Source organism: Vigna unguiculata, chromosome 1 (genome assembly GCF_037176805.1).
Source record: "Vigna unguiculata cultivar grain cowpea cultivar isolate G323 ecotype 2 chromosome 1, ASM3717680v1, whole genome shotgun sequence".
Lineage (NCBI taxonomy): Eukaryota > Viridiplantae > Streptophyta > Magnoliopsida > Fabales > Fabaceae > Vigna > Vigna unguiculata.
The window spans coordinates 13,432,959-13,458,336 of record NC_140792.1 but is presented as its reverse complement, the minus strand read 5'-3'; the positions used below and the strand labels follow the sequence as shown (position 1 = coordinate 13,458,336).

At 37.3% G+C, this 25,378-nt stretch overlaps 3 protein-coding genes across 20 annotated transcripts; all 3 read left to right on the top strand.

The window, feature by feature from the left end:
- Window positions 1–1,089: 1,089 nt before the first annotated feature.
- LOC114163197 (flavin-containing monooxygenase FMO GS-OX-like 8) lies at window positions 1,090–12,654 on the top strand. 18 transcript variants are annotated; one of them, XM_085670391.1, is made up of 7 exons: window positions 1,090–1,265; window positions 1,479–1,604; window positions 2,350–2,503; window positions 3,026–3,157; window positions 3,641–3,690; window positions 3,798–3,921; window positions 11,699–12,654. In XM_085670391.1, exons 2-4 carry the CDS (start codon window positions 1,549–1,551, stop codon window positions 3,137–3,139), a joined length of 324 nt encoding a protein of 107 aa, XP_085526517.1. In that variant the 5' UTR covers window positions 1,090–1,265; window positions 1,479–1,548; the 3' UTR covers window positions 3,140–3,157; window positions 3,641–3,690; window positions 3,798–3,921; window positions 11,699–12,654. The 18 variants fall into 18 exon arrangements, 14 of the variants coding, with proteins under 14 accessions (XP_085526517.1, XP_085526516.1, XP_085526514.1 ...); XM_085670390.1 differs by lacking the exon at window positions 11,699–12,654 and adding an exon at window positions 4,681–4,944; XM_085670388.1 differs by lacking the exon at window positions 11,699–12,654 and adding an exon at window positions 4,530–4,944.
- A 6,251-nt stretch (window positions 12,655–18,905) lies between these two features.
- On the top strand, window positions 18,906–20,777 carry LOC114188446 (uncharacterized). Its single transcript, XM_085665958.1, has one exon. The coding sequence runs from the start codon at window positions 18,906–18,908 to the stop codon at window positions 20,775–20,777; it is 1,872 nt and encodes a 623-aa protein (XP_085522084.1).
- An 87-nt stretch (window positions 20,778–20,864) lies between these two features.
- On the top strand, window positions 20,865–22,253 carry LOC146888722 (uncharacterized). Its single transcript, XM_085665952.1, has one exon. It carries the CDS (start codon window positions 20,865–20,867, stop codon window positions 22,251–22,253), a length of 1,389 nt encoding a protein of 462 aa, XP_085522078.1.
- Window positions 22,254–25,378: the final 3,125 nt, after the last annotated feature.

Genomic DNA, 25,378 nt, shown 5'->3' with positions numbered 1-25,378 from the left:
ATTGTACTTTATTTTAAAAATAATTAAAAATTATTATTATATAAGTTTAATTTATCGTAGAAAAAATATGAAAATGTAAAAATGAAAATAACATATTTTAATAAAAAAATATTTAAAATATAATGTAATAAAAAATTTTATAATTAAAAATTAATTTTTAAACCTTATGTTATAACAATTTTCACATTTTCGTGATTAATTATTTTTGTAAAAATAATTTGAAAGTCATATTTTTACATCATTTTCATAATTAAGATGAAAAATAAATTGCGGACATCATTGTAATCTTAATATCACCTTCAAACCAAGACATAATAGACATGATTTAAAAATAGAAGAATTTCCCTCTTCCTTCCCCTCTCTCCCTCAAGGTTGATTGGATGGAGAGGGAGAGGATGACATCAAGTGGATTAGAGTGTGAAGTTTGTGTTGTTCACTTTAAGTGGATTAAAGGTGAAACTGGGTGAATTAAGAGTAAAGTTTGTTCAAGTTTGTGAGTGATTTGATGGATGTGATAGATTAAAACTTATATTTAAATCATAAAAAAACAAGATTACCAAATTATACTTTATTTTAAAAATAATTAAAAATTATCATTATATAAGTTTGATTTACCGTAGAAAATATATGAAAATGTATAAATGAAAGTAACATATTTTAATAAAAAAATATTTAAAAGAAAATGTAATAAAAAAAATTATAATTAAAAATTACTTTTTAAACCTTATTTTATAACAATTTTTAAATTTTCGTGATTAATTATTTTTGTAAAAATAATTTGAAAGTCATATTTTTACATCATTTTCAAAATTAAGCTGAAAAATAAATTGTGGACATAATTGCAATCTTGATATCACCCTCAAACCAAGATAATAGACATGATTTAAAAATAGAAGAATTTCCCTATTTCTTCTTTTCTCTTCCTCAAGGTTGTTGATTGGATAGGGAGGAATAGGACAGTAAAAAAAAACTAATTTTTATTAGTGTGTTTTTTGTTGAGGTTATACTTAACCGCTAAAAAAGAATGTTATTTCTGTTATTTTATTCTAACCGCAACAAATTTATATTATTTAAATATTTTTAAGTTTTTTTTAAGATGTAATTTGAATATTTCACAATCGGTTCTTTGTCTTGTGTATCGTCTTCTTCGTCTCTTTGCCTGGTTTTACTTCTTGAGCTCATAAGTAATGGTCTCTCGCTTGTTTATTCAATTTGTTTTCTAAAGTTTTCAGAAGCTTCTGAAATTTCTGCAACCATACAAAGAGGTATGTGATACTGTTATTTTTTCTTTCAAATTTCATGTGAAATTTCTCATCTTCCTCTAAAGCAATTTGACCTATTTGTTATTGTCTTCGTAAAACAGTAGTAATTTTCTACTCTACTCTTTTTTTTTTTTATTTAGTGTCATTGTTTGTAACTTTCAATTCTATTGATTTGTTTTTTTTCATTTTGAAACAAAAAATCTAATCACGAATAAGCATGGGTTTACGGTGAGAAATTTTGCTACTGAAACCCTAATCAAGGCTAAGTATGGATTTGTAGTGAGAAATGCGACGTGCGTCGCCATACGCTACACCTAGAGCTGAAATTTTGTCAAATCACAAGTAAGTTGTCGAATCCAACTACAACCTATATTGGATTGATGCATTATTGTGTCTATAATGTGTATTTTGGGGCCATTTGTGTTGTTTCTACATATTTTCAAAGAACACGTAGTCTTATGATGCTAGTTAAGCTTACTGAAAAATAAATGTATAATGCAGAAGAGAATGCTACTGGATAGTGTGAACTTGGTCAAATAGAGTCTCAATGTTTGATTTTTTTTCTCCATTATGTATTATGATTTTCTCGTTTGATCTCATAATACAACTATCTTTGATTTAATTTAAGCATAAATATATAATGTGAAGCTCTTTTTATTGCAGTTTAATGATCATGGTTTACCTTAGTGCCCATTAGTTGACGTATACAACTTACATCATAATTTAAGGGCAACAAGATATAAAACAAGGATAATGTGCACCTAGAGCATGTGGATTTGTCTCTCAAGTGCAAGCTACGAGAGCAGATGTGAGTCTTGTCTTAATAGACCCTTTTCCAGATTGAAATTGTATGTTTTAATGGTTGTTTTATTCTTGAACTCAAAATTTGATTTACAAAATTCATTTAGATGGTGAGAAGTACTTCGTTATTGAATTTTATGCACTTTATTCCCTCTAAACTTTGAGGTAGAATCTTAGTAAGATAAGACAAGGACTAAGGAATCCATTTATATTATACATGTATGAGTGATTTATGTATGATGATGGTGTTTAATTTCTCTATTAATAGTGATATGGTTTTGATTAGAGTTGGACCATCAGGGCTAGTAGCAGCTAGGGAGTTGAGAAAAGAGGGTTACAGGGTGGTTGTGTTAGAGAAGAATCATGATGTTGGAGGGCAGTGGCTTTATCAGGCAAATGTGGAAGAAGAGGACCATTTAGGGAGAAAGCCTTTTCTAAAGGTGCATAACAATATCTATGAATCTATTTATCTGTAACACCCTGTATCTATTTATCTCTAACACCCTGCATCTATTTATCTCTAATACCATGTATTATATCTCTAACACCCTGCATCTATTTATCTCTAATACCATGTATTATATCTAATAACACCCTGTATCTATTTATCTCTAACACCATGCATCTAGTCATTCATTTGTTTCATGCCAAAGAAAATATTAGATTATGTTCATATAATGCTAAGCTTAATCATAATTTTTCTTTGTTTTTGTCCATCTAATGCTCAAGAATGGATACATGGAAAAGAAAACAAATGCATAGTCACATATATAGGACCCCAAAACCATTCAATAATGAGGTATGTGCCTTATGTAATCTCTTTATTTTCAATAATTTGATCGGAGCATGAACTTTGCATACTGAAACATGCCCATGTGAATTAGCTTAAATATGATAAATATTCTTAAACTTTCATATTTTATAAGTCTTAAACTTAACAGAGGCATTTTTTCATGCAACAGATTGTGGTGGTGGTTGGAAATTCTTTGAGTGGGCAAGGAATATCAATAGTGCTTGTGGAAGTAGCAAAGAAAGTCAACATGAGTTTCAGATCTCACTACAAGGCATATCAATAGATTTATTTTTGTCATCTTGTATCCTTGAATTGTATATAATGCATGAATCATTGTGACTTTTCTTCCCAACTCACTTCAAGGAAAGACTAACCGATAAGATTCTGAAAGTCATTCGTTTAAAGCAAGCTCTTGCCATTTTGTAAGTATACTAATACTAAACATATGTTGTTTGATGTTATGTTTCTGAAAATTAATAAAATATTGCAGGAAGTGTTGTAAACATGTTTATGCAATTAGGAAATTATAGGTAAACCATTTTCTGAAGTTTATCATTTTCCATAATATATATACATATATATATATATATATATATATATATATATATATATATATATATATATATAAAATGTTATTGCCACCTAGATTTCCACTAAATAATAACCCTATTGGCTAAGCCAATCATGTCTGATATAAAGTTCTAATTGCCAATTGAGATGTGTGTTTCATTCAATCTACGAGAAGATTAATTCATGGTTTGCCTTAGTTCCTTAAATACCGTAGACATTTCTTTTCTAATTATAGTGTTTGAGGAACACACCAACTTAATTAAGGTAGGCTTCATGGTCCATAAATTGTTTACTGTAACTATAGTAAATGTGCTATTGGAGATTTTATATCAACGCAATATGGGATTTGAATTCTGATACTATTGGTGCAGGTGCATATGAATGTTGTGTAGTGATTAAATCAAATGATGTGGCTATTGCAATAGTAGAGAAAGTGGCTAAGGGTGCTATCACCAAACTTCTTGTTGGAGCTTTATCGTGTGGCATATTTGAAAGGTATTTATTGATATATTGATATATAGTTCAATAAACCAGTTCTGCTAGTTAATATGTGTCACAACTGTAAAAAATCTTGCTTACTAGAGACATTAATATGAAACTAGTTAATGCAACATCTGCGATGTGGGATATGGCATATGAATAAAACAAGAGTATGAAAATTGGAGAAATGTGAATGGTGCATGAGTACGTTAGAAAAGAGATAAATAAAGGTCAAACATCAATGAGCAAATTCAACATACCTAGTGAACACTTTTATCCTAAGCCTGTTTACAATGTAATGAAAAAAAGTAACAAAGCCAGTAAATTGAAAACCTTTTCCACTAAAATTATGTGCACAAGGTGTCTTACTGTCATTTATGTTATATGAGCACTTCTAGTTTTGTGATCTGCCATTTTAATTGAATGAATGACTGGGGTAAAAAGGGTTTGTAAAATAATAGAGCACGTAAGAGGTGGAAACAAATGTCTGTGGTATAGGTTGAATATTTTAAATTCCCAAAGGGGCTTTGTGATTTACATTTCAAATTTTCAACATGCATAACAAGGAATAGAAGAGTCATCCAACAATTTTTAATGAATATACTACATTTGTCTGTACATAGATTTTGGGAAGGATTGTATTCTTGTGTAGAGAAGATTTGAAGAGTTCTGTTATTCAGGAGCATATAAATAGATTCTAGAAGGGGTTGCGGCAAGCGACCTTCTTTTATAAGGATTTTGATGTTAATGATGTTAAATTTGATGTAAATAAAGATGTGGTTGATGGTATACTTGTGGATGAGGTGGAGTCTAGCCTTGAGGAGGATGTGGGGAAGATGGCGGAGGCGGAGAAAGTAGATGCAAATCCTGATGATGCTGGGGATGCGAAAGATGCTTAATAGGGGCGACTTAGGATTCATATTTGAATATTTTCAATTTGACTTTGATTCTAAGTCTGTATTGATCCGTACATTTTCTATATTTTCGTTAATCCGTACACTATCTTCTTTATCGTTAATGTCATGGTTATTCTTGGTATGTTTGTTGTTGTGTGATGCCGATGGGATATGTTATAGGGACGTGCGGAATGATGTTTTTGTAAATGTGTTTTGACGTAGGCCGAAATTGGTTATAGTTCGTTTTAATTTGGGAAGTAGTTCAATGTTTTGGGGTGCGATTGTTGTAATAGTTGTAAGTTAAGGGTGTTCGACCCAGGCCGCTTACTTATGGTAAGGGTGGGGAACTTAAACGAATTGAAATTAAGTTAAGGGTGTTCAACCTAGGCCTCCTACTTATGGTAAGGGTGGGGAACTTTAAATGAATTGAAATTAAGTTAAGGGTGTTCGACCCAGGCCACTTACTTGTGGTAAGGGTGGGGAACTTAAACGAATGAAAATTAAGTTAAGGGTGTTCTACCCAGGCCGCCAACTTGTGGTAAGGATGGAGAACTTAAACGAATTGAAATTAAGTTAAGGGTGTTCGACCCATGCTGCCTAGTTGTGGTAAGGGTGGGGAACTTTAAATGAAAGGAAATTAAGTTAAAGGTGTTCAACCCAGGCTGTTTACTTGTGGTAAGGGTGGGGAACTTAAACGAATTGAAATTAAGTTATGGGTGTTCGACCCAGGCCGCCTACTTGTAGTAAGGGTGGGGAACTTAAACGAATTGAAATTAAGTTAAGGGTGCTTGAACCAAGTCTCCTACTTGTGGTAAGGGTGGGGAACTTAAAAAAATTGAAATTAAGTTAAGGGTGTTCGACCTAGGCCGTTTACTTGTGGTAAGGGTGGGGAACTTAAACAACAATGTGAAAGATGGATGAAGAGATGAACATGTAATCAAGAACCCTATACTTTATTCATAATTTATTGGGGTGCCTCGTTAAAAACTCCTTGGCCAAAACCCTCCTTAGGGAAAAATGCCAGGTGAGGAAAAAGAGTACACCCAAGGTTACAAGTATTCTGTACAACAAGTTTTCAAGCTGAAGTAAAATTTGAGATGGGACACGTTCCTTGTGTTTGGTATTTCTTCGCATGTTAGTTGTTCTAGTTTGTAAGCGCCACCCCCGGTATCCTCGCGTATTCGGTATGGGCCATCCCAATTGGCAGAGAATTTGCCATCCTTCTTTCTCGCGCTGCTGGCCATTCTCCAAACTAGGTCTCTTGCGGTGAATGATCGTGGTCATAAATTTGCGTTGTAATTTCTAACCGCTTTCTATTTAGCTGCTAAGTTGCGTATTTGAGCTTTCTCTCTCAATTTAGATAGGAGGTTGAGGTGGGTGTACATGTTTTGATGGTTTTTCTCCGGATCGTATAGTTCTCGGCATAAAGATGGTTTGCCAATTTCTACCGGTATCATGGCCTTCGCACCGTATACTAGACTGAAAGGGGATTCATTTGTTGATGATTAGGGGTACACCTGTAGGCCCACAGTACTTCCACTAATTCTTCTAGCCATCGTCCTTTGGCGCTATCTAACCATTTGCGTAACTCTACTAGTATGACTTTGTTGGCTGCCTCGACCTGCCCATTGGTCTGCGGATGCTCGACAGAGCTGGTTACATGTTTGATGTCGAGACCGGCGTAGAACTTAGCGAGCTCTTTGTCTATGAATTGTCGGCCATTGTCGGTTATGATTGTATGTGGGACGCCATATCGGCATATGATATCTTTCCAAACGAACTGCTAGACTTGTTGGGTCGTAATGGTGGCTAATGGTTTGGCTTCTATCCACTTGGTGAAGTAATCGATGGCTACTATGAGGAATTTTACTTGGCCTTTTCCTGGGGAAAGGGGTCGAGGATGTCTATTCCCCATTTGGTGAAAGGCCATGGGGAGAGTATGGAATGAAGTTGTTCTTGCTTTTGGTAAATGAGGTTGCCATGTTTTTGGCAGCGTATGCACTTTTTGACGAAAGTGTCGCAATTTGCCTCCATGGTTGGCCAAAAGTAACCGGCGAGGAGGATTCTGGTGGCCATGGTGCATGCGCCGGAATGATATATGCATATGCCTTCATGTAATTCTTTTATGATGTATTGGGCTTGTTCGGCTGTGACACATTTGAAGAGTGGCTGGCCGTATCCCCGCTTTTATAAGTCATCTCCAATCATGGTATACCTGAGGCTTTAGCTAGCCAACTCTTGTTGGCATCAGGTGCGGGGTTACCGATTCAGAGGTACTGGATGTAGGGAGTTGTGCAATTGTCGGCTTGGTTATGGGTTAGGTTAAGGCAAGTGTTTGTTGTGGAAGGTGTGGATAGTGTTTGTGTTAGGAGTGATCGGTGTCAGCTTTTTAGCTTAGAGTTGGCCATATTAGATAATATGTCGGCTCTGACATTTTCATATCTGCAGATGTGTTGGATGCATACTCGTTCAAAAGCATATTGGATGACGTTTCAGACCAGGTGATAATATTGCAGGAGGGTTGGGTCTTTGATCTAGAATTCGTCATTTAGATGGCCCATTGTGAGTTTAGAATCAGTTTTGCACGTAAGCGTTTTGACGCCGACTTCGCGAGCGAGGGATAGGCAGGTGAGGATGGCTTCGTATTCGACTTGGTTGTTGGATGTCCTCAAGGCAAAGTGGAGGGATTTTCGATAAGGATGTCGTTGGGGCCTTTTAGGACAATGTCGACACGTGCCCCCTTTTGATTTGAAGAACCATCAACGTTAAGTGTCCACTGGTCTTCTTCGGGGGTTTGTTGCAGGTCGTTGACGAAGTCTAGGAGGCATTGAACTTTGATGGGGTCGTGGGGTTCATAATGGATGTTGAACTCGGATAATTCTACGACCCAGGATGACATGCGGCCGACAAGGTCTGGCTTTTGGAATATCTTCTGGATGGGGTAATCGATTTTGACGATGATGTTGTGGTTTTGGAAATAGGGGCGTAGGCGTCGCGCTGCGTGTACTAGGGATAAGGCTAATTTCTCCACCATTTGGTATCTGATTTCGGGACCCTGTAAGGTTCGGCCGACGAAGTATACAGGGTGTTGAGTGCCATCAACATCCTGAACTAGCACGGCGCTAACGATGTGATCCGTGACGGTGATGTAGACAAGGAGGGGTTGATGAGTTTCTGACTTATGGAGGATGGATGGTGATGTTAGAGTGTTTTTGAGGTTCTAAAAAACTTGTTCACATTCGTCGTTCCATGAGAACCTGGCCAATTTCTTGAGTAGTTTAATGATGGGTTGGGTTTGCTCGGCCAATTTAGGAAGGAAGCGGGAAATGGCGGTTAGAAGGCCGATGAGGCGTTGTACTTCTTTGACACTGTTAGGACTTCGCATCTCAAAGATGGCATTGCATTTTTCGGGGTTAGCTTCTATGTCGTGTTGTTTTAGCATGAAGCCGAGGAATTTACCACGATTGATGCCAAAGACGCATTTGTCGGGGTTGAGGCGAAGGTTGTATTGTCATAATGCGGAAAATACTGCCGATAAGTCCTGAGCGTGTTGGTGATGTCTCGGGGATTTGACAACCATGTCGTCGACGTATACTTCGACACATTTGCCCATTAAATGGTTGAAGACTTTACCCATCAGTCGTTGGTAGGTTGCCCCTGCGTTTTTGAGACCAAACGACATAACTTTGTAAAAGTAATTGGCGTCGTCTGTGATGAAAGTGGTCTTGGTCATGTCAGTTGTGGCCATCGGTATCTGATTATATCTGGAGTATGCATCTAGGAAATTGAGGACCTTGTTGTCGGCAACACCGCCAACGACCCGATCAATGTTGGGTAAGGGGTAGGCGTCCCTAGGGCAGGCCTTATTAAGATCTGTGTAATCAACACACATTCGCCATTTACCGTTAGCTTTTTTTACCAGAACAACATTGGAGAGCCAGGTAGTGTAGTGGGCTTCTTCGATAAAACCTGCGCTGAGTAATTTTTCGGCCTCGATCTTGGCTGCTAGTCGACCTTCTTAACCAAGCTTTTGTTTCTTCTAATAAACATATCTGGTGTCTTTGTATATGGAAAGTTTGTGGACCGCGACTTGTGGGTCAACGCCGGGTAAGTCGACAACAGACCAAGCAAAGAGGTCGGCGTTGCTGATGAGGGTAGGGGTGAGTATGTCACGCTGCTCGTGTTGAAGGCCAGTGGCCATTTTGAGGGTGCGTCCATTAGGGAGTTCTAGGGGTAGAGTTTCATCAACAGACTTGAGGCGTGCGTCGCAGCCTACTTTGGGGTCGAAATCATTACCAGATAAAGAGATGTCAAAGCTAGGTGGACGTTCAATGTTGTGTGTTTGAAGGATGGGTAGTTGTGGTCTTAGACTGGCCATGTAGCATTCTCGCGCGAGCCGTTGATTGCCGTGGATGGTAAGGATGTCTCCGGATGGGGAAGAAAATTTCATGGCCAGATGAGGTGTAGATACGACTACGCCGAGAGTGTTAAGGGATGGTCGGCCGAGAAAGACATTGTATGATGTAGGCGCGTCGACGATAAGGAAACAGATATAGATTGTCTTGGTTTGAGCGCCATCGTGAAAGACGGTATGGAGGTCGATGTAGCCGCGGGTGGAGACCTTCTCCCCTGAGAAGCCATATATGGGTTCATCGTAGGGAACCATGGCGGTAGTGGGGACCTAGAGTTTCTGGTATGTCGCCTAATAGAGGATGTCGACTGAACTCCCTTGGTCGTAGAGAACTTTCTTGACGGCATAGTATGTGCTTGATGGACTAAAGGTGGCGGAGATGTTTCTTTCTAGCTGATGAGGTGGATCCCCCAATAGCAAAGCCACCAGAGATGGTGTTAATGGTGTCGCGTAGTAGGGGGTCGGTCGGGGCGATATCAGTGCAGGTAGGTTGGGGATCATAGCTGGTGGGTTGGGTAGGACATCTATCGTGGCGAGAATCGCGGGGAGGACGTCAATGGTCAGATCATGGAGGGTGGTCGTCTCTACGAATGAAGCGGCGGAAATGGCTAGCACGAACCAATTCTTCAATCTTGTCTTGTAGTGCTTTGCATTCGTCTGTGGTGTGGCCATTGTTACGGTGATAGCGACAATATTTAGTCATGTCAGCGTTGGGGGGAGTGGACGTCTTTCGTGGTGGTGGGATGAGGTCGGTCTGAAGAGCTTCATCAAGGAGACGAGATCGAGGAACATTCACGGGTGCGTATTTGGTGAAGCGAGGTTGTCGGGGTTCCCTGGGTCTGGGATCAAGTCGTGAAGGTTGTTTAGGGGGGTGGCCATGGAGGATGTGTAGTCGTTGCAGAATTTGGTGTGGAGAGTTTGCATCTCTTCCATGCGGATGTAGTCCGCGGCACGGAGCTTCAGTTCATGCATGGAGGCGGGTGGGTGTAGGTAGACGTTGTTGGAGAAGGGGCTGGGTTTGAGTGTCAGTGACATACACTGAAGTATCATCTCCTGGTTAAAGTGTGGTGTGCGGAGGGCAACCTTACTGAAGCGATCGATGAAAGCCAGAAGCGTCTCGTCTTGTTCCTGTTCGACGCCAAGAAGAGGGATGGTTGTGGTTTGATGTGGGCACCTGCCGGCGAAGTGAGTAGTGAACATGTTGGAGAGGGTGTCGAAGCAGTCGGTGGAGTATGGTGGTAGGGTGGTAAACCATTTAGGGGCGGGGCCTTTGAGGGTGGTAGGAAAGGCCTTGCAGAAAACGGCATCGTGAGAAGTGTAGAGGGTGACATGGGTGATATAGACTTTGAGGTGCTCGTTGGGGTCGGTCTCACCTGTATAACGGTCTAGTGTGAAAGGTTCCCACTAGGCAGGGAGAGGGGTGTTGGCGATGAAATCAGTACAAGGGTGGCGACGCCTGGGTTGTGGGAATGGTAGCGGGTGAGGGGGGATGGGATGGTGGATAAGGGTAGGAAAGGTTGATGTGAAGTTTTGAGCTGGGATATGGGTGGTGGGAAGGGTGGGAGGGAAGTTGTAAGGTGGGATGTGGGTGGTGGGGAGGGCGGCGGCGGGGGTAGGTGCCGCAGTGTTTCTTGGGAGGGTGGGTTAGAAGTGTGTATTATGGGTTGAGAGGATGGGAGTCTGTTGAGTGGTGGTGAAGGTGTGCGGAGTATGATTCTACTCGTTTTCTTCTTCAGTAGGCTGGAAAGCTGGGGACTTTGCGGCGTCAGATGTTTCCTTGGCCTTTCCCTTTCGGGTGGGATCGGCCTCAATCTTTCTCCTTAGACGTGAGTTTTCCTGTCTAAGTGCCTCCATTTTGTCAACATTCAATTTCGTTCGAGCAAATGATGTTGTTTTAAAAATAAAATATATAAAAAAATATAAAAAAGTAAAAAATAAAATATATATAAAATAAAATAACAATAATAAAAATAAAATAAAAATAAAATTATATATATATATATATATATATATATATATATATATATATATATATATATATTCAAAAATAAGTGTTACATAAAAAAAAGAAGATAATAAATAATAAATTGTTAAAAAAATAATAATAAATAAAAGTTAAATAATAAAAGATTTTAAATTTATGTTTTTAAACGTTAAGTAAAATAATCTTTTTGTTTATATATATATATATATATATATATATATATATATAATTAAAAAATATATTTTCGTTTTTAATTAATTAATAAATTCATAAATTAAAAATTAAAAATAAAAATTAAAAATAAAAATTGTGGATTGGAGGGAACATTTTTTTTCTTCTATCCCAACTTCTTCCAACTGCTGTCCACCCCATCTACTAATGAAGTTAACACAAGAACCAGGGGGTTACCACACACACACGTTAATTTCATCATAAAAATATTCTCTACATATTTTTGGCACCATGGCTATGCAACTTTTTTATTGAAATCATTGAATTCAGAATTGCAACAAAAGAGAACCAATTGGTAAACCAACAATTTTTGGAATCAAAGGCAGAATTGCAAAAGAGGTACGCATTTTCTATCTTCAAACCTTTTGAATGTTGTATGATGTTCTGAGTTGAGGCTTTTGATTGATTGATTATATGCCGGTAAAAATAATTGAAATAGTTTCATATCACAAAAATACTTCTCTGTTCTTTTTTTTACAATGCAAATCAATTAAATAATGAAATAGAAAGAAGTAGAAAGGAGTGGATTTGTCACTGGAAAATAAAATTCAGCGGTGAACATTGTCATTCTGTGAAGTGTAATGTTGGTGTCGGTTTTAGTAAGTGTTGGTTCACGGTGGTCACCGGCGTTGCTGTGGTGGTCACGACAAGAGAGATAGCGAGCCATGGTTGAACCAGTGTTGGATTCTGGGGTGATGCGATGTGAGAAGGTGTTGGAGTTGGTAACGTCATTTGATGGCATTAGGGGTTGCCGCCGTTGTTGGCCTTTCGCCGTCGTTGTTGGCCGTTCACCGTCGGTGGTGGTCCGCTTGTGGGTCTCGAACAGGGACGGTCATGGTGTTTGGGTGGTGACCGCGGGAGGTAGGAGACGAAGTAAGAGTTGCGTTTTTTATATATGGCTTTAGGGTTTGTTTAAGTTTTTTCTTCTTGTATCACCATAGTTCATTCACGCACTCGCTCTTCTTTTATTAAAGTTAGCAGGTTTAAGTTTTTACTTCAGGCACCACCATAGTTCATTCACGCACCCCCTCTTCTTTTATTAAAGTTAGCAGATTTAAGTTTTTTACTTCATGCACCACTATAATTCATTCACGCACCACCTTTGTTTTAATTAAGGTTAGCATATTTAAGTTGTTTCTTCACGCACCTCCAGATTTCAGTTTATGCACCCTTGCTTTTAATATTGGATTTTGTTTATTTATTTGCTTCATGCACTCTCCAATGTAATAACCTCACACCCCTTTCATTAAGTTTTAGTTTACTTTACGTACATGCGTTTTCACTAAGCACACACCCATTTCCTTTATTTTCTTCTTAGATATAATGGTTTACTTTACTTTATGCACCCCGCGTTTTACTTTAATGCACCCCGCGTTTACTTTATGCACCCCGCATTTTTCTTTATGTATCACGTTTCTGCGTTTTTTAAGTAAATTTCACATTTCAATCACGTCATTTTCAAAAAATAATAAAAATATTTTAAATTGAAATAAAAATTAAAATAATTTTCAAAAATAAGAATAAATAAAAATTTAAAATTATTTTCTTTATTCTTTGTTTTGGTGTCTAATCAGCCGCTCGCGTCGTACGAAACTTTCTTTTAAAATGCAAAAATATTAAAAATTGCTTTTGGTGTCTAATTGATCGTTCGCCGCACAGTACACTTCTTTTAAAAATATAAAAATATAAAAATTATTTTGGTGTCTAATCGGCCGCTCGTGTCGTACGACACTTTCTTTTAAAATGCAAAAATATTAAAAATGTTTTTGGTGTCTAATTGACCGTTCGCATCACATGACACTCTCTTTCTTGTCAATAAATAAGTTATAAAGAGGTGTTTGATGTCTAATCGACCGTTCGCATCGCACGACACTTCTTTTTAAATAAAAATTATAAAAATAGTTTTGGTATCTAATTGACCGCTCGCGTCGCACGATACTTCTTGATGAGTACGTATTTTTGCCCTCATTTAATGTTTAATTCTGGGTATTTAATTGAATTTGTGTGCCTAAAGAGTGATTTAATTGATAATTCTGATAATTAGGTTGTTTGAGCTTGTGTGATAAAAATGTCTTAAAAAGTTATTTTTAGCTGCATAAATTATTTTTGGATATTTTAACGTTTGTTGATGCAGCTGAAGTTAAGTTTTAAGCTCATTTAGAGGTGCGGAAATAAATTGATTAAAGCTTCATGACACCTTAAAGATAAATCAAAGAATAAGAAATTATCAAAAGCACAAAAATTCAGGCCAAGCATTACATGAAGACGGCAAGAAAAGCTGAAAAAGTGAAGAAGTTTGGCTAAACCAAGAAGAGAGGAAAGAAAAATTGGACCTTGCGGTTTTCTTTATCTTTATGATAGAAGATAATTTGGGAAAATATATCTTTAGATATTTTATTTGATATTTTTAAATAATTATCTTATTTAATTATATCATAAAATATTAAAAGATAATAACTACCAAATCTTTTTAAATATGACAAGATCTTCTTGAATCTTTTTAGTTCCACAACAAACAAATATATCTTGAAGATATTGGATTATTTAGAAGATAATTTAAGGAGATTGCAAAGGGTTAATTTGGAAAATTAATACAAATACTAATTGGTGATAATTTATCATATATCTTTAAGTAATTAATTAATTTAATTATATTAGATATTGATATTATCAACCAACTATATTTGTCAAATAGTATATATCTCTCTAAATATTTTTAAATATTTATATTTATCTTTATTTTAAAAGATATTTGAGAGATTTTAGCAACAGAAAAGCCCAGTCCAATTCCTATATAAAGAGACAAGGGAGAAGCAGAAAAGACAAGCTCGGCACGTCGGAATTTAGGAACCCTTAGGGGGACCTAATTTCTTTCTTCTCTCCATTCTTCTATTTTTATTTTGTATTCCATGGATTGCTAAACTTCTTGGGTTGATTCCATTGTAATTTCATTATGGATTTTGAGGTTAGAATGAAATAATTTCTTTGTTCTTTTTATTATTGTTGAGGTTTTAATTCATCTATGTCTTTTATCTTTGAATCACGTAAAAAGTAATGATTTTAAATCTATATACATATTGATCATATGAGTTCAAGGGTTTTTAAATTTAATTAAGACTTTACTTTGATTTTATTTAAAAACTTTCATGTGATTGAATGAGTTTTTACCAATAATTGAGACTTTACTTTGATTAAAGGTATTTACTCTAACTAAAATTAATTGAGACTTTACTTTGATTAATTAAGCTTTTTATTTGATGAGGAGATAAAAGACTAGACATGATTAGGCATAGTAAATTTGATTGAGACTGTACTTTGGTTGAATTTACTGTGGATAATCTAAAAGTTCTCACTTTTAATTGAGACTGTACTTTGGTTAAAAGTGAGAATGCCAACAAATTAATTGAGACTTTACATTGATTAATTTGCAAATCTATAATAATAATTAATCGAGCAATAATCTTTAGATAACCGATGATGAATCTATTTTGAAAAAGTAATGGAATCAATCTATTTTCTTTACTATTGTTTATATCTTATTTTATCTTTTTATCTTTATCCCTCCTATTTTTATAATTTTATTTGACTAACACTTGTATAGTTTTATAAGAACTAATTTGTTAAAAATCAATTCCGTGTTCGTTGGGAGACGACTTTGGGTTACTTTACCCTTACTATTTTGTTGACTACTTTCTTAACAATACTGAAGTTGTTATAGATAAGTAGTATTAATTTGATCGCGTCAACGACAGCGTTATCACTTCTGTTTAAATAAAAATTATAAAAATATTTTGGTGTCTAATTGACTGCTCGCGTCACACGACACTTCAAAAAAATACAATATATAAAAAATGATTTTGGTGTCAATCCGGCAGCACACGTCGCATGACACTCATTTTCAAAAATGTCAAAAGACAGCTTTAAAAATTAAATATTCTAATTAAGTTTTATCAAGAACTACGTGATCCTTGATTCTCTATTGTGAATAGAGATACGTAGGAGCAGGACAAGTCCTTGTCAGGATCCCTTCCCAACAATCAAAAGGTTTTCCAAATCATTTTCAAATAATTTTATAAAGAACTACGTAGCCTTGATTTCTCATTTTTAATGAGAATACGTAGGACCAAGGTTAATCCTTGTCGAGTCCTTTTCACTCAAAAATATATTTGTTCAATTTATGTTCTTACTTTTGGGAAAAATAAATATTTAAAATAAACACATCTTTTTTGCAAATTTAATTAAAGGTACCGCCTTTGGGCAGGCGCTGTAGGGTGCTAATACCTTCCCTATGCGTAACCGACTCCCGAACCCTAAATTTGGTTTTCGCGGACTTTATGTTATTTTTATGATTTTCCATAGTTTTCCAGAATAAACTATGGTGGCGACTTCTAATCTCTTTTTCCAAATAATTTATTTTTAGTTCGTCGTCCCGTCGTGATTTAGGTTGCGACAGATGGCGACTTCACTAGGGATCGTAGAGAGTCAGGCCTATTTAATCGAATATGCGAAAGCGATGTGTTAAATTTAGATGTTTTGTTTTTCCCTTTCTCAATTTATGTATATATTCCTGTTGGTGTATGACATATTTGTGGATATTGAACCTTAGGGTAGAAAATATGTTTTTGTATGGATCTCTTTTGCAGGTGGGGGTTTAGGTTTGCGTGTTTTCTCTCCCAGCACACACTCACCTTATATTTTGTACATGACATGAGCGCGGCCCTATACCCGGGTCTGAGTAGCTTAGAATTAGAAGGGGATTGTGTAGCAGTGCCACAGTGGATGTACTTCCCAAGTGGTCATTGTGAGAACCCTAGCTAGAGTCTGTTTGCTTCATTTGATACTCTCACATCGTGTTGTTTACCAACTGTTGTGAGAAATGTCGTGAAGTGGGCCATAACTCTAGTGACATTTTATCCTTAAGACATTGGAGACTATCCTGGTGAGCACATATACATACCTTAATCCTATGATACGCTTGAACCCTATAAGGCACGAAAGAGAGATGTGTATTCCTATAATTCCTTCTCTGTTTATTTTATTTTATTTTATTTTATTTTTATTTCTTGGTTTGTGTTCTTTTCTTTGGGTTGTAATAAGTTATGTAAATTATTCATAGCATCATGTAGTCTGTAATTTTTTTTTCTTTTTTTCTTTTACATTTTCATTGTATCCATTCTAGGTAGAAAATTATAAAGCTGTGTCATTTTCTTAGAGAAGAAATGGAAATTAATAGGGAATATGGAGTTGGAGAGCATTTTGGTTCAGAGTCACTAAAAAAGAAGCAGTCAATTAGAGCAAAGGAAGGAAACTTGACTTATCTTCGAGAGTTAGTGGGGAAGATGAAGACTATCCAGAGGAACAATTTTCGAAGGAAATATGGGAATTTACTGAATCTTCTAGAGATTGATACTCAGGTTCCAGCCGTTACTGCTTTGGTCCAATACTATGATCCGCTGCTCCAATGCTTCACCTTCAAGGATTTTCAATTAGTGCCGACAGTGGAGGAATTTGGGGATATTCTAGATCTACCATTAAAAGGCAAGATTCCTTACAAGCATGCAACGCAAAATACATCTGTTTCAACACTAGTAGGAATCTTGAAGATACACCCTGCAGAGTTAGAAAGCAAAATGATTACAAAGGGAACCATCAAAGGCATTCCTCAAGGGTTTCTAGAGGGACATCTACGTCAATTGGCTGATAAAGACATGGGGGAAACCTTCATGGATGTACTGGCGCTCGTTCTTTATGGCGTCATGATTTTTCCAAGCATCAATAACTTTGTTGATCTCTCAGCCATCAATGTTTTCATAGCATATAAGATCAATGCAAAAAACCCAGTCACAGCAATTTTTGCTGATGTTTATGGAAATTTGAATATGTGTTATGAATCTAAGAAGAAGAAGTTGTCATGTTGCTTGCCAGTATTATATAAATGGTTTACTTCTCATATTAGTCCAAATTACAAGCCAACAGCTAAAGGAGCGCAAGAATGGGCGTGTTTTTTTGCTAAGTTACATAATGGAATGATCAAACGAGAGGTATCCTGGCAGCAGAGATCACATATCATACACTATGGGGAGTACCCAAATGTACCTCTAATAGGAACCAAATATTGTGTTAATTATAATCCGGTATTAGCACAAAGACAATTTGGATATCCTATACGGGGTGCACCAAATCCAGAATCTTTAGTTGTAGTGTGGAATTGCTATGGAGAAGGGACCTCTAATGATTTACTCTGGCGAATTAGAAGTGCTTGGGGCAGTGTGGTGCGTGCAGAAAAAGACTCTAGGCCATGGGTAGTAAATGAGAAGACGTCTTATCAGCAATGGGTAATGGATAGGGTTAAAGTGGTGAAGCTACCGTTCAAACCAGTTGCCTTCATGCCAGAACAACAAGATATGGAGAGTGAGGAAGTCAAAACCCTTAAGGAAGAAATAGAAAAGATGAAGTAGAAAAATGTTAAGCTTGTTAATGATCTTCAGAAAGCTCACCATGAATATATAGATCTAAAACATGACAATGAAGCCAGGATCAGAACTTGTGATGTATTAATAAAGAAGCAGAGAGAGGAAAGAAACCATCACTTTAGAGTACAACAAGATCTCGAGGCAGCTAATAAAGAGCTAGCTTTGAGAGGCAAAGAGAAGAAAGCAGTGGTATTGTCTGAACGTGAGAAAATTGCATTATGTGAAGAATTGGCGAGAGACAAAAGGGAGGCATTAAACAAGTTGCGAAATGCACAGGTTAGGATTAAGGAGATGGAGCAACAGACAGAAAAAATGACAGCAGCTTATGATGCAAAGCTAGAAGAAGAGCAGTGGTATAAAGCAGAGTTAGAAAATGACATACAGTACAAGAACAAAGAGTTTGAGAGACAGATGAAGGATACAGTATCGGCTTATGAAGCAAAAGTGGCTGAGGAGAGTTGGTATCGGGCAGAGTCGGAGGAGGAAATCAGAGATTGATAACTGAATGTGCTGAGTTAAAAGGAACTGTAGAGTATTGGAGAGGATGTTTTTCAAAGTTAGCAGCTATAGCTAACGGAGCAATTGAAGATGTACCCAGGATGTTAACTGATGCTGAGATTGCAATGCCTATATTCAATCCACCAAAAGCAATCGAAGATTTCCTCGGTTACTGTAGAGAGCTAGTAGGGGAAATGAAGAATATAGTGGCTAGAGCTCGCAGTTGATGTTTATGCTTTCTTTCTTTTTCATTGTTATGAACTTCTGAACATTGTGGATTTTTGTTTGAATCGACTACTTTATTCCGCGTTAATTTCCATTATTACTCGCAGTATTATTCACACAGCTTTATAATTTCTAGCTAGAATGTTTGCATTTGCATTTTGTCTTTTCTTTTCCTTTTTCGCACTTCTCATTTCATTTGAAATTAAACAGAAGAGTGACAGTAAGTGAATACGGCAAAGTTTTCGAGACACCCTTATAGAACTCGGGCAAATTCCAAAACAATGGAGGATTGGGAAAATGCACACGAGGAAGTGAAAGAAGAAATTAGCCAAGTGAAGGGTGAAATCAGCCAACTAAAGGATCAAATGGGTCAGATCTTGGAGGCATTGAGGACTCTGAAGAGTTCAGGAGAAAGTTCAGCAGTTGACGGTGGTACTTCCTACCCTCCAGGCTTTCATCCTCACGTATCAAGTGGACCTCCGGTTTACCCATCACATCATCTAGTGAGTCAAGGGACATCATCTCAAGCTTTTCCACCTTATGGCTTACCCCCGGGTTACACACCTCCAATGGGAGAGTATGTAGAGCAAGTTAAGAATCCGTTTTCTGGAGGTAATACAAGCATACCTGTTTCATCACCTAATGAGCAGTTCCAAGTTTCAACTGGGATGGCTGATTTTAGGAACCAGGTACGCCCAGGAGAGAATGTGGTTGGAATCACAACCTACACAGATCCTAATGTATCGATTCCACCACATGTTTCGACTGTAGGTGTGGGTTTACAAGAAAAAACACTAGCTCAAGAGATTTCATCGACTGAGAATAACAAGGGAAAGTTAGAGATATTGGAGGAAAGACTATGGGCTATTGAAGGGAATAAAAGTTATGAATTCGGTGATGCTGTAGGCTTATCTTTGGTCCCTGACGTGGTGATACCCCCTAAGTTCAAAGTGCCTGAGTTCGAGAAATGTAGGGGGACTACGTGTCCAAAAAGCCATATAACAATGTACTGTCGAAAGATGGCTGGTCATACTCATGATGAGAAATTGTTTATCCACTTTTTCCAAGATAGCCTAGCTGGGGCAGTGTTGAATTGGTACATGCATCTTGAGCCAACTCATATTCATTCTTGGGTGGATCTAGCTTATGCTTTCATAAAGCAATATAAATTTAACATGGATACAACACCAGACAGAATACAATTGCAAAATATGACAATGAAGAAAAATGAAACTTTCAAAGAGTATGCCCAGCGTTGGACAGAGATTGCTGCCCAGGTTGAGCCACCACTATATGATAAGGAGATGGTTACAATATTTGTGAATACATTACAGTCGCCATTTTATGAGCATATGATTGGGAATTGGAATATATCTTCTAATTTTGCGGACATCATCATCATTGGTGAAAGGATTGAGACTGGGATAAAAAATGGTAAAATTGCATATGGCCCGCTCGCGGCTGCAAATACCGAAAAACCAGGTTTCAATCAAAGTAAGAAAAAAGAAGTTGAAGTTCATGCCGCATCCGCATGGGATAACCGTGCACTTGTTAATTACCAAATACAGCCTGTTTCAAACAATCAGTTGCAACCTCAGAAAGCGACTGCTAGTGATAGTGAGAACCCAGGTCAAAGTACTAATACAAGAAGGGAGAGGAAGTTTATTCATTTTACTCCTATTCCTATGACATACACAGAGTTGTTACCGATGCTTCTTCGTAAATCTTTTGTTGCAATTTGCCCAATGAAGCCACAACATGGAGGGGTAAAGGGGCATTCGACAGAAAGGTGTTTTCCTCTAAAATATAAGGTACAATCTTTGATTGATGCAGGGTGGTTGACATTCAAAGAAGATAAACCCAATATTGAAAATAACCCTTTGTCGGGGCATGAGAAGACTTCAACAAATGCTATTGAGGTCAGGGAGAAAAGGTTGGTAAGAAAAGTGAGTGAAATTCGGAGCTCTATGAAATTCATTCTTGAAGCACTATTAGAAAGGGGGCTAGTAAAAGGTGAATATGATTTGAGTAATGCATGTGCATTCCATCCGGGTGCCAAACATTCTATTAATGATTCCGTGGAGTTCAAGCTAGAGTTGCAAAATCTAGTTGATAAGCATTTCCTGCAAGTTTTTCATGGAAAGAAGGATTAGGATGTATTGGCCCAAACTGATGAACAATCCAATTTAACCACGCCAGAACCTTTAGTGATTCATTTCACTAGACCTGCCCCTTCTTTCATGGAACAAGGAAGGCAATCCATAGTGATAAAAACGCCCTCCTATTTTCCTTATGAAAGTGATAGAGCTGTTCCATGGAAGTATGGAGTACATGAATTAGGTGAGGGACAACAAGTTGAAAACACTTCTGTGCATGAAGGTCCAATTGTTGAAAATATATCAGGTCTTGGTGGGATAACAAGGAGTGGCCGTTTCTTTACACCACCAGATCTAAGGAAGGAAGCATGCCATAAAAGTAAAGTAAATGATGGAATTGAAAAAGCAAAAGAGATATTAAGAGAAAAGACGATACAAGATGAAGAAGAATGCAAAAAAGATAAACAAAAAGAAATATCAGATGAAGAGGCCGGTGAATTTTTGAAATTCATACAACAGAGCGAATACAAGGTGGTGGAGCAGTTGAATCGTATGCCAGCTCGTATTTCGCTTTTGGAACTGCTCATGCATTCGACAACTCACCGAAAGTTGCTAATGAAAATACTGAGTGGGGCTCATGTTGAACAAAATATTTTGTTGGATAAATTTGAAGGGATTGTTAATAATATTACCATTAATGATTTACTTACTTTTTCGGATGATGAGATACCAGTTGAAGGAAGAGGACACAATAAAGCTCTTCATGTATCTGTTAAATGTCTCGACCATGTCATAGCTCCTGTGTTGATTGATAATGGTTCTTCCCTAAATGTGATGCCTAAGGTGACGCTGGAGAAGTTATCACGTGATAAATTCCCTATGAAGCCAAGTACTATGATTGTGAGAGCTTTTGATGGTAGCAAAAGAGAGGTGATGGGAGAAGTAGAGTTGCCAGTTCAAGTTGGTCCGTGTGTATTTCAAATAACTTTTCAAGTAATGGATATCTTACCGGCATACAGTTGTTTACTTGGTAGACCTTGGATTCATTCTGCTGGGCCTTCCACTTTGCATCAAAAGTTGAAATATGTAATGGGGGATAAGATGGTAACAGTTTCAGGAGAGGAAGATTTTCTGGTGAGTGGTCCTTCATCTGCTCGATATATTGAAACAACAGAGGAGGCTCTTGAGACGACTTTTCAAGCTTTGGAAATTGTGGGGAATACATATGTTGAACCATTTCAGATAAAGCCATATTTGTCATGTGCCTCTTTGATGATGGCAAGGGTTATGTTGAGAGAAGGTTATGAATATGGGAAAGGCCTAGGCAAAGTTGGACAGGGACTAATATTTCCACTAAAAATTGTTGAGAACAAGAACAGATACGGCCTGGGGTACAGGCCTACTAAGGAGGACAAAAGAAGATTAATGGAGGAAAAGAAAGAACGAAGCTTAGCTCGCTTGCAGGGTCGTGAGCCAAGGGTAGGAAAGATATCCATCCGTGACTTAAAGAAGAGCTTTCGTAGTGCTGGATAGATCAATGCTAATCAAGTTGTAGTTATTGAAGATGAATCTGGGGAAGGAAGTTCCAGTTTGGTGCAACCTTGTCCTCCCAACATGCAGATCGATAATTGGAAGACCGTGAATTTACCCCGTGGTGTTTAAGTTCAATCAAATGTAATGCTTGTTATTTTTATTTTGTTTTTCCCCAAAACATTCTATGATGTCTTTATGGACTGGTTCTATTTTTTGTTTTCAGTTAATGTGATGTTCAATTATGTTTTCTTTCACTATATACTTTATTTTTCTATTTATTTTCTTTTATAAATCCAAATAATGCAGATATGACAATGAATGTTTTGAAAATAATGATGTCAATATTCCTAATTTTTAGCACCTTATCGATAATATGGATGATGATCATGAAGACGATTGGGAACCTTGTTCTGAGTTGTTAAGGTTAGTGAAACAAGAAGACCGAGAAATAAAACCCTATCAAGAGATCATTGAAATACTTAATCTAGGGGATGAAAATGAGAGAAAAGAGGTTAAAATTGGTAACAACATGAGCAAGGAGGTACGAGGAAAATTATGTGATTTGTTGAAAGAGTTCAGAGATGTGTTTGATTGGTCATACCAGGATATGCCTGGGTTGGATACCGATATAGTGCAACATCAACTTCCACTTAAAGAAGAATGTCCCCCAGTTAAACAAAAGTTAAGACGAATGAAACCTGAAATGTCACTAAAGATTAAAGAAGAAGTGAAGAAGCAATTTGATGCAGGGTTTTTGGCTATAGCAAAATATCCTCAATGGGTGGCTAATATTGTCCCTGTGCCGAAAAAAGATGGTAAAGTCCGACTGTGTGTTGATTATAGGGATTTGAATCGAGCTAGCCCTAAGGATAATTTCCCATTGCCACATATTGCCATCTTGGTGGATAACACTGCTAGATTTTCCTTGTTCTTTTTCATGGATGGATTCTCCGGGTATAATCAGATTAAGATGGCACCGAAAGATATGGAGAAAACAACATTTATAACGCTTTGGGGAACATTTTGTTACAAAGTAATGCCATTTGGACTTAAAAATGCTGGGGCAACTTATCAAAGAGCGATGGTGACTCTTTTTCATGATATAATGCATAGAGAAATCGAGGTTTATGTGGATGATATGATTGCTAAATCTGAATCAGAAAATGATCACATCGTTAATTTGAGAAAATTGTTTGAGAGGTTAAGAAAGTTTAAACTCAGATTGAATCCGGCTAAATGTACCTTTGGTGTAAAGTCAGGAAAGTTATTGGGTTTTATTGTCAGTGAAAAAGGTATTGAGGTTGACCCAGATAAGGTACGAGCAATAATGGAGATGTCAGCTCCTAATACTGAAAAAGAAGTTCGAGGGTTTTTAGGCAGACAGAACTACGTTGCTAGATTCATCTCCCAATTAACCTCCACCTGTGAGCCAATATTTAGATTGTTGCGTAAGAATCAAGTTGTGGAATGGAATGAAGACTGCCAGGCAGCCTTCGATAGAATCAAACAGTATTTGCAGGATCCTCCCGTATTGCGTCCGCCGGTATCAGGGAGGCCCCTCATTTTATATTTAACTTTGTTGGATGAATCGATGGGTTGTGTTTTAGGGCAACATGATGAGACAAGGAAGAAAGAGCATGCCATTTATTATTTGAGTAAAAGATTTTCAGGTTGTGAACAAAGATATTCTATGTTGGAACGAACTTGTTGTGCATTAACATGGGCAGCACATCGTTTACGTCAATATATGTTGAGTCACACTACTTGGCTGATATCTAAGATGGATCCGATTAAGTATATTTTTGAAAAGCCTGCTCTCACTGGTAGATTGGCTCGATGGCAAATGTTGTTATCAGAATACGATATAGTCTATGTGACTCAAAAAGCCGTAAAGGGAAGCGCTTTAGCAGAATATCTGGCTCAATAGCCCATTGAAGATTATCAGTCTATGCAACCTGAATTCCCAGATGAGGACATTCTTGCCCTATTTGGACATGGAATAGGGGCAGTGCTCATCTCGCCAGAGAATCATTACATTCCGATGACAACAAGATTGTGCTTTAGTTGTACCAACAATGTTGCAGAATATGAAGCATGCGCCATGGGTATTTTGGCAGCTATCGAGTCGAAGGTGAAGGTGTTGGAGGTGTATGGTGACTCGGCATTGGTGGTTCATCAGTTAAAAGGGTAATGGGAGACTAGAGACCAAAAGTTAATCCCTTACCAATCATATATTAGAGGATTGATGAAACATTTCAATTCCATTGAGTTCTATCACATTCCACGAGAGGATAACCAATTAGTTGATGCTTTGGCCACCTTATCATCAATGTTTGAAATTAGTCAAGATGAGGAAATGCCAATGATCGAGATGAGGAGTTATGAACAACCAACATACTGTTATTTAGTGGAAGAAGAATCAGATGGTAAGCCTTGGTATTTTGATATAAAGCGCTACCTCAAAAGCCGAGAATATCCTGAAACAACTTCTGAGAATGATAAAAGAACCTTGAGAAGGTTAGCTTCAAGTTTTATTCTGAATGGGGATGTCTTGTATAAAAGAAATCATGACATGGTACTCCTCAGATGCGTCGATGCAAGAGAAGCAGGGTTGATATTAAAAGAAATTCATGAAGGAGCTTTTGGCATATGAATGGGCACTCTATGGCTAAGAAGATTTTGGTGGCAGGTTATTTTTGGTTGACTATGGAGAATGATTGTTACATGCATGTGAAAAAATGTGAAAAATGTCAGACCTATGCAGATAATATTAATATAGCTCCTACAACCTTAAATGTTCTATCTGCACCATGGCCATTTGCGATGTGGGGAATAGATAGAGCCGAAGGCGTCAAATGGACATCGTTTCATTCTGGTTGCAATTGACTATTTTACCAAAAGGGTGGAAGCAACTTCTTACGCCAATGTGACTAGAAAGGTGGTAGTAAAGTTTATAAAAAAGGAGTTGATATGTCGATATGGGTTGCTTGATAAAATTATCACTGATAATGCAACTAATCTAGATAATCAAATGATGAAAGAGCTATGTGAAGAATTCAAAATTCAACATCACAATTCGTCTCCTTATCGCCCGAAAATGAATGGGGCTGTTGAAGCTGCTAATA

Coding starts and splice junctions, on each gene's coding strand:
- LOC114163197 (XM_085670376.1), top strand. CDS start 1,549: ATGCGACGTGCGTCGCCATACGCTACACCTAGAGCTGAAATTTTGTCA. Junction 2,504..3,025: donor GGAGAAAGCCTTTTCTAAAG/GTGCATAACAAT, acceptor TTCATGCAACAG/ATTGTGGTGGTGGTTGGAAA. Junction 3,128..3,797: donor GTTTCAGATCTCACTACAAG/GCATATCAATAG, acceptor CTATTGGTGCAG/GTGCATATGAATGTTGTGTA.
- LOC146888722 (XM_085665952.1), top strand. CDS start 20,865: ATGGAACAAGGAAGGCAATCCATAGTGATAAAAACGCCCTCCTATTTT.
- LOC114188446 (XM_085665958.1), top strand. CDS start 18,906: ATGGAGGATTGGGAAAATGCACACGAGGAAGTGAAAGAAGAAATTAGC.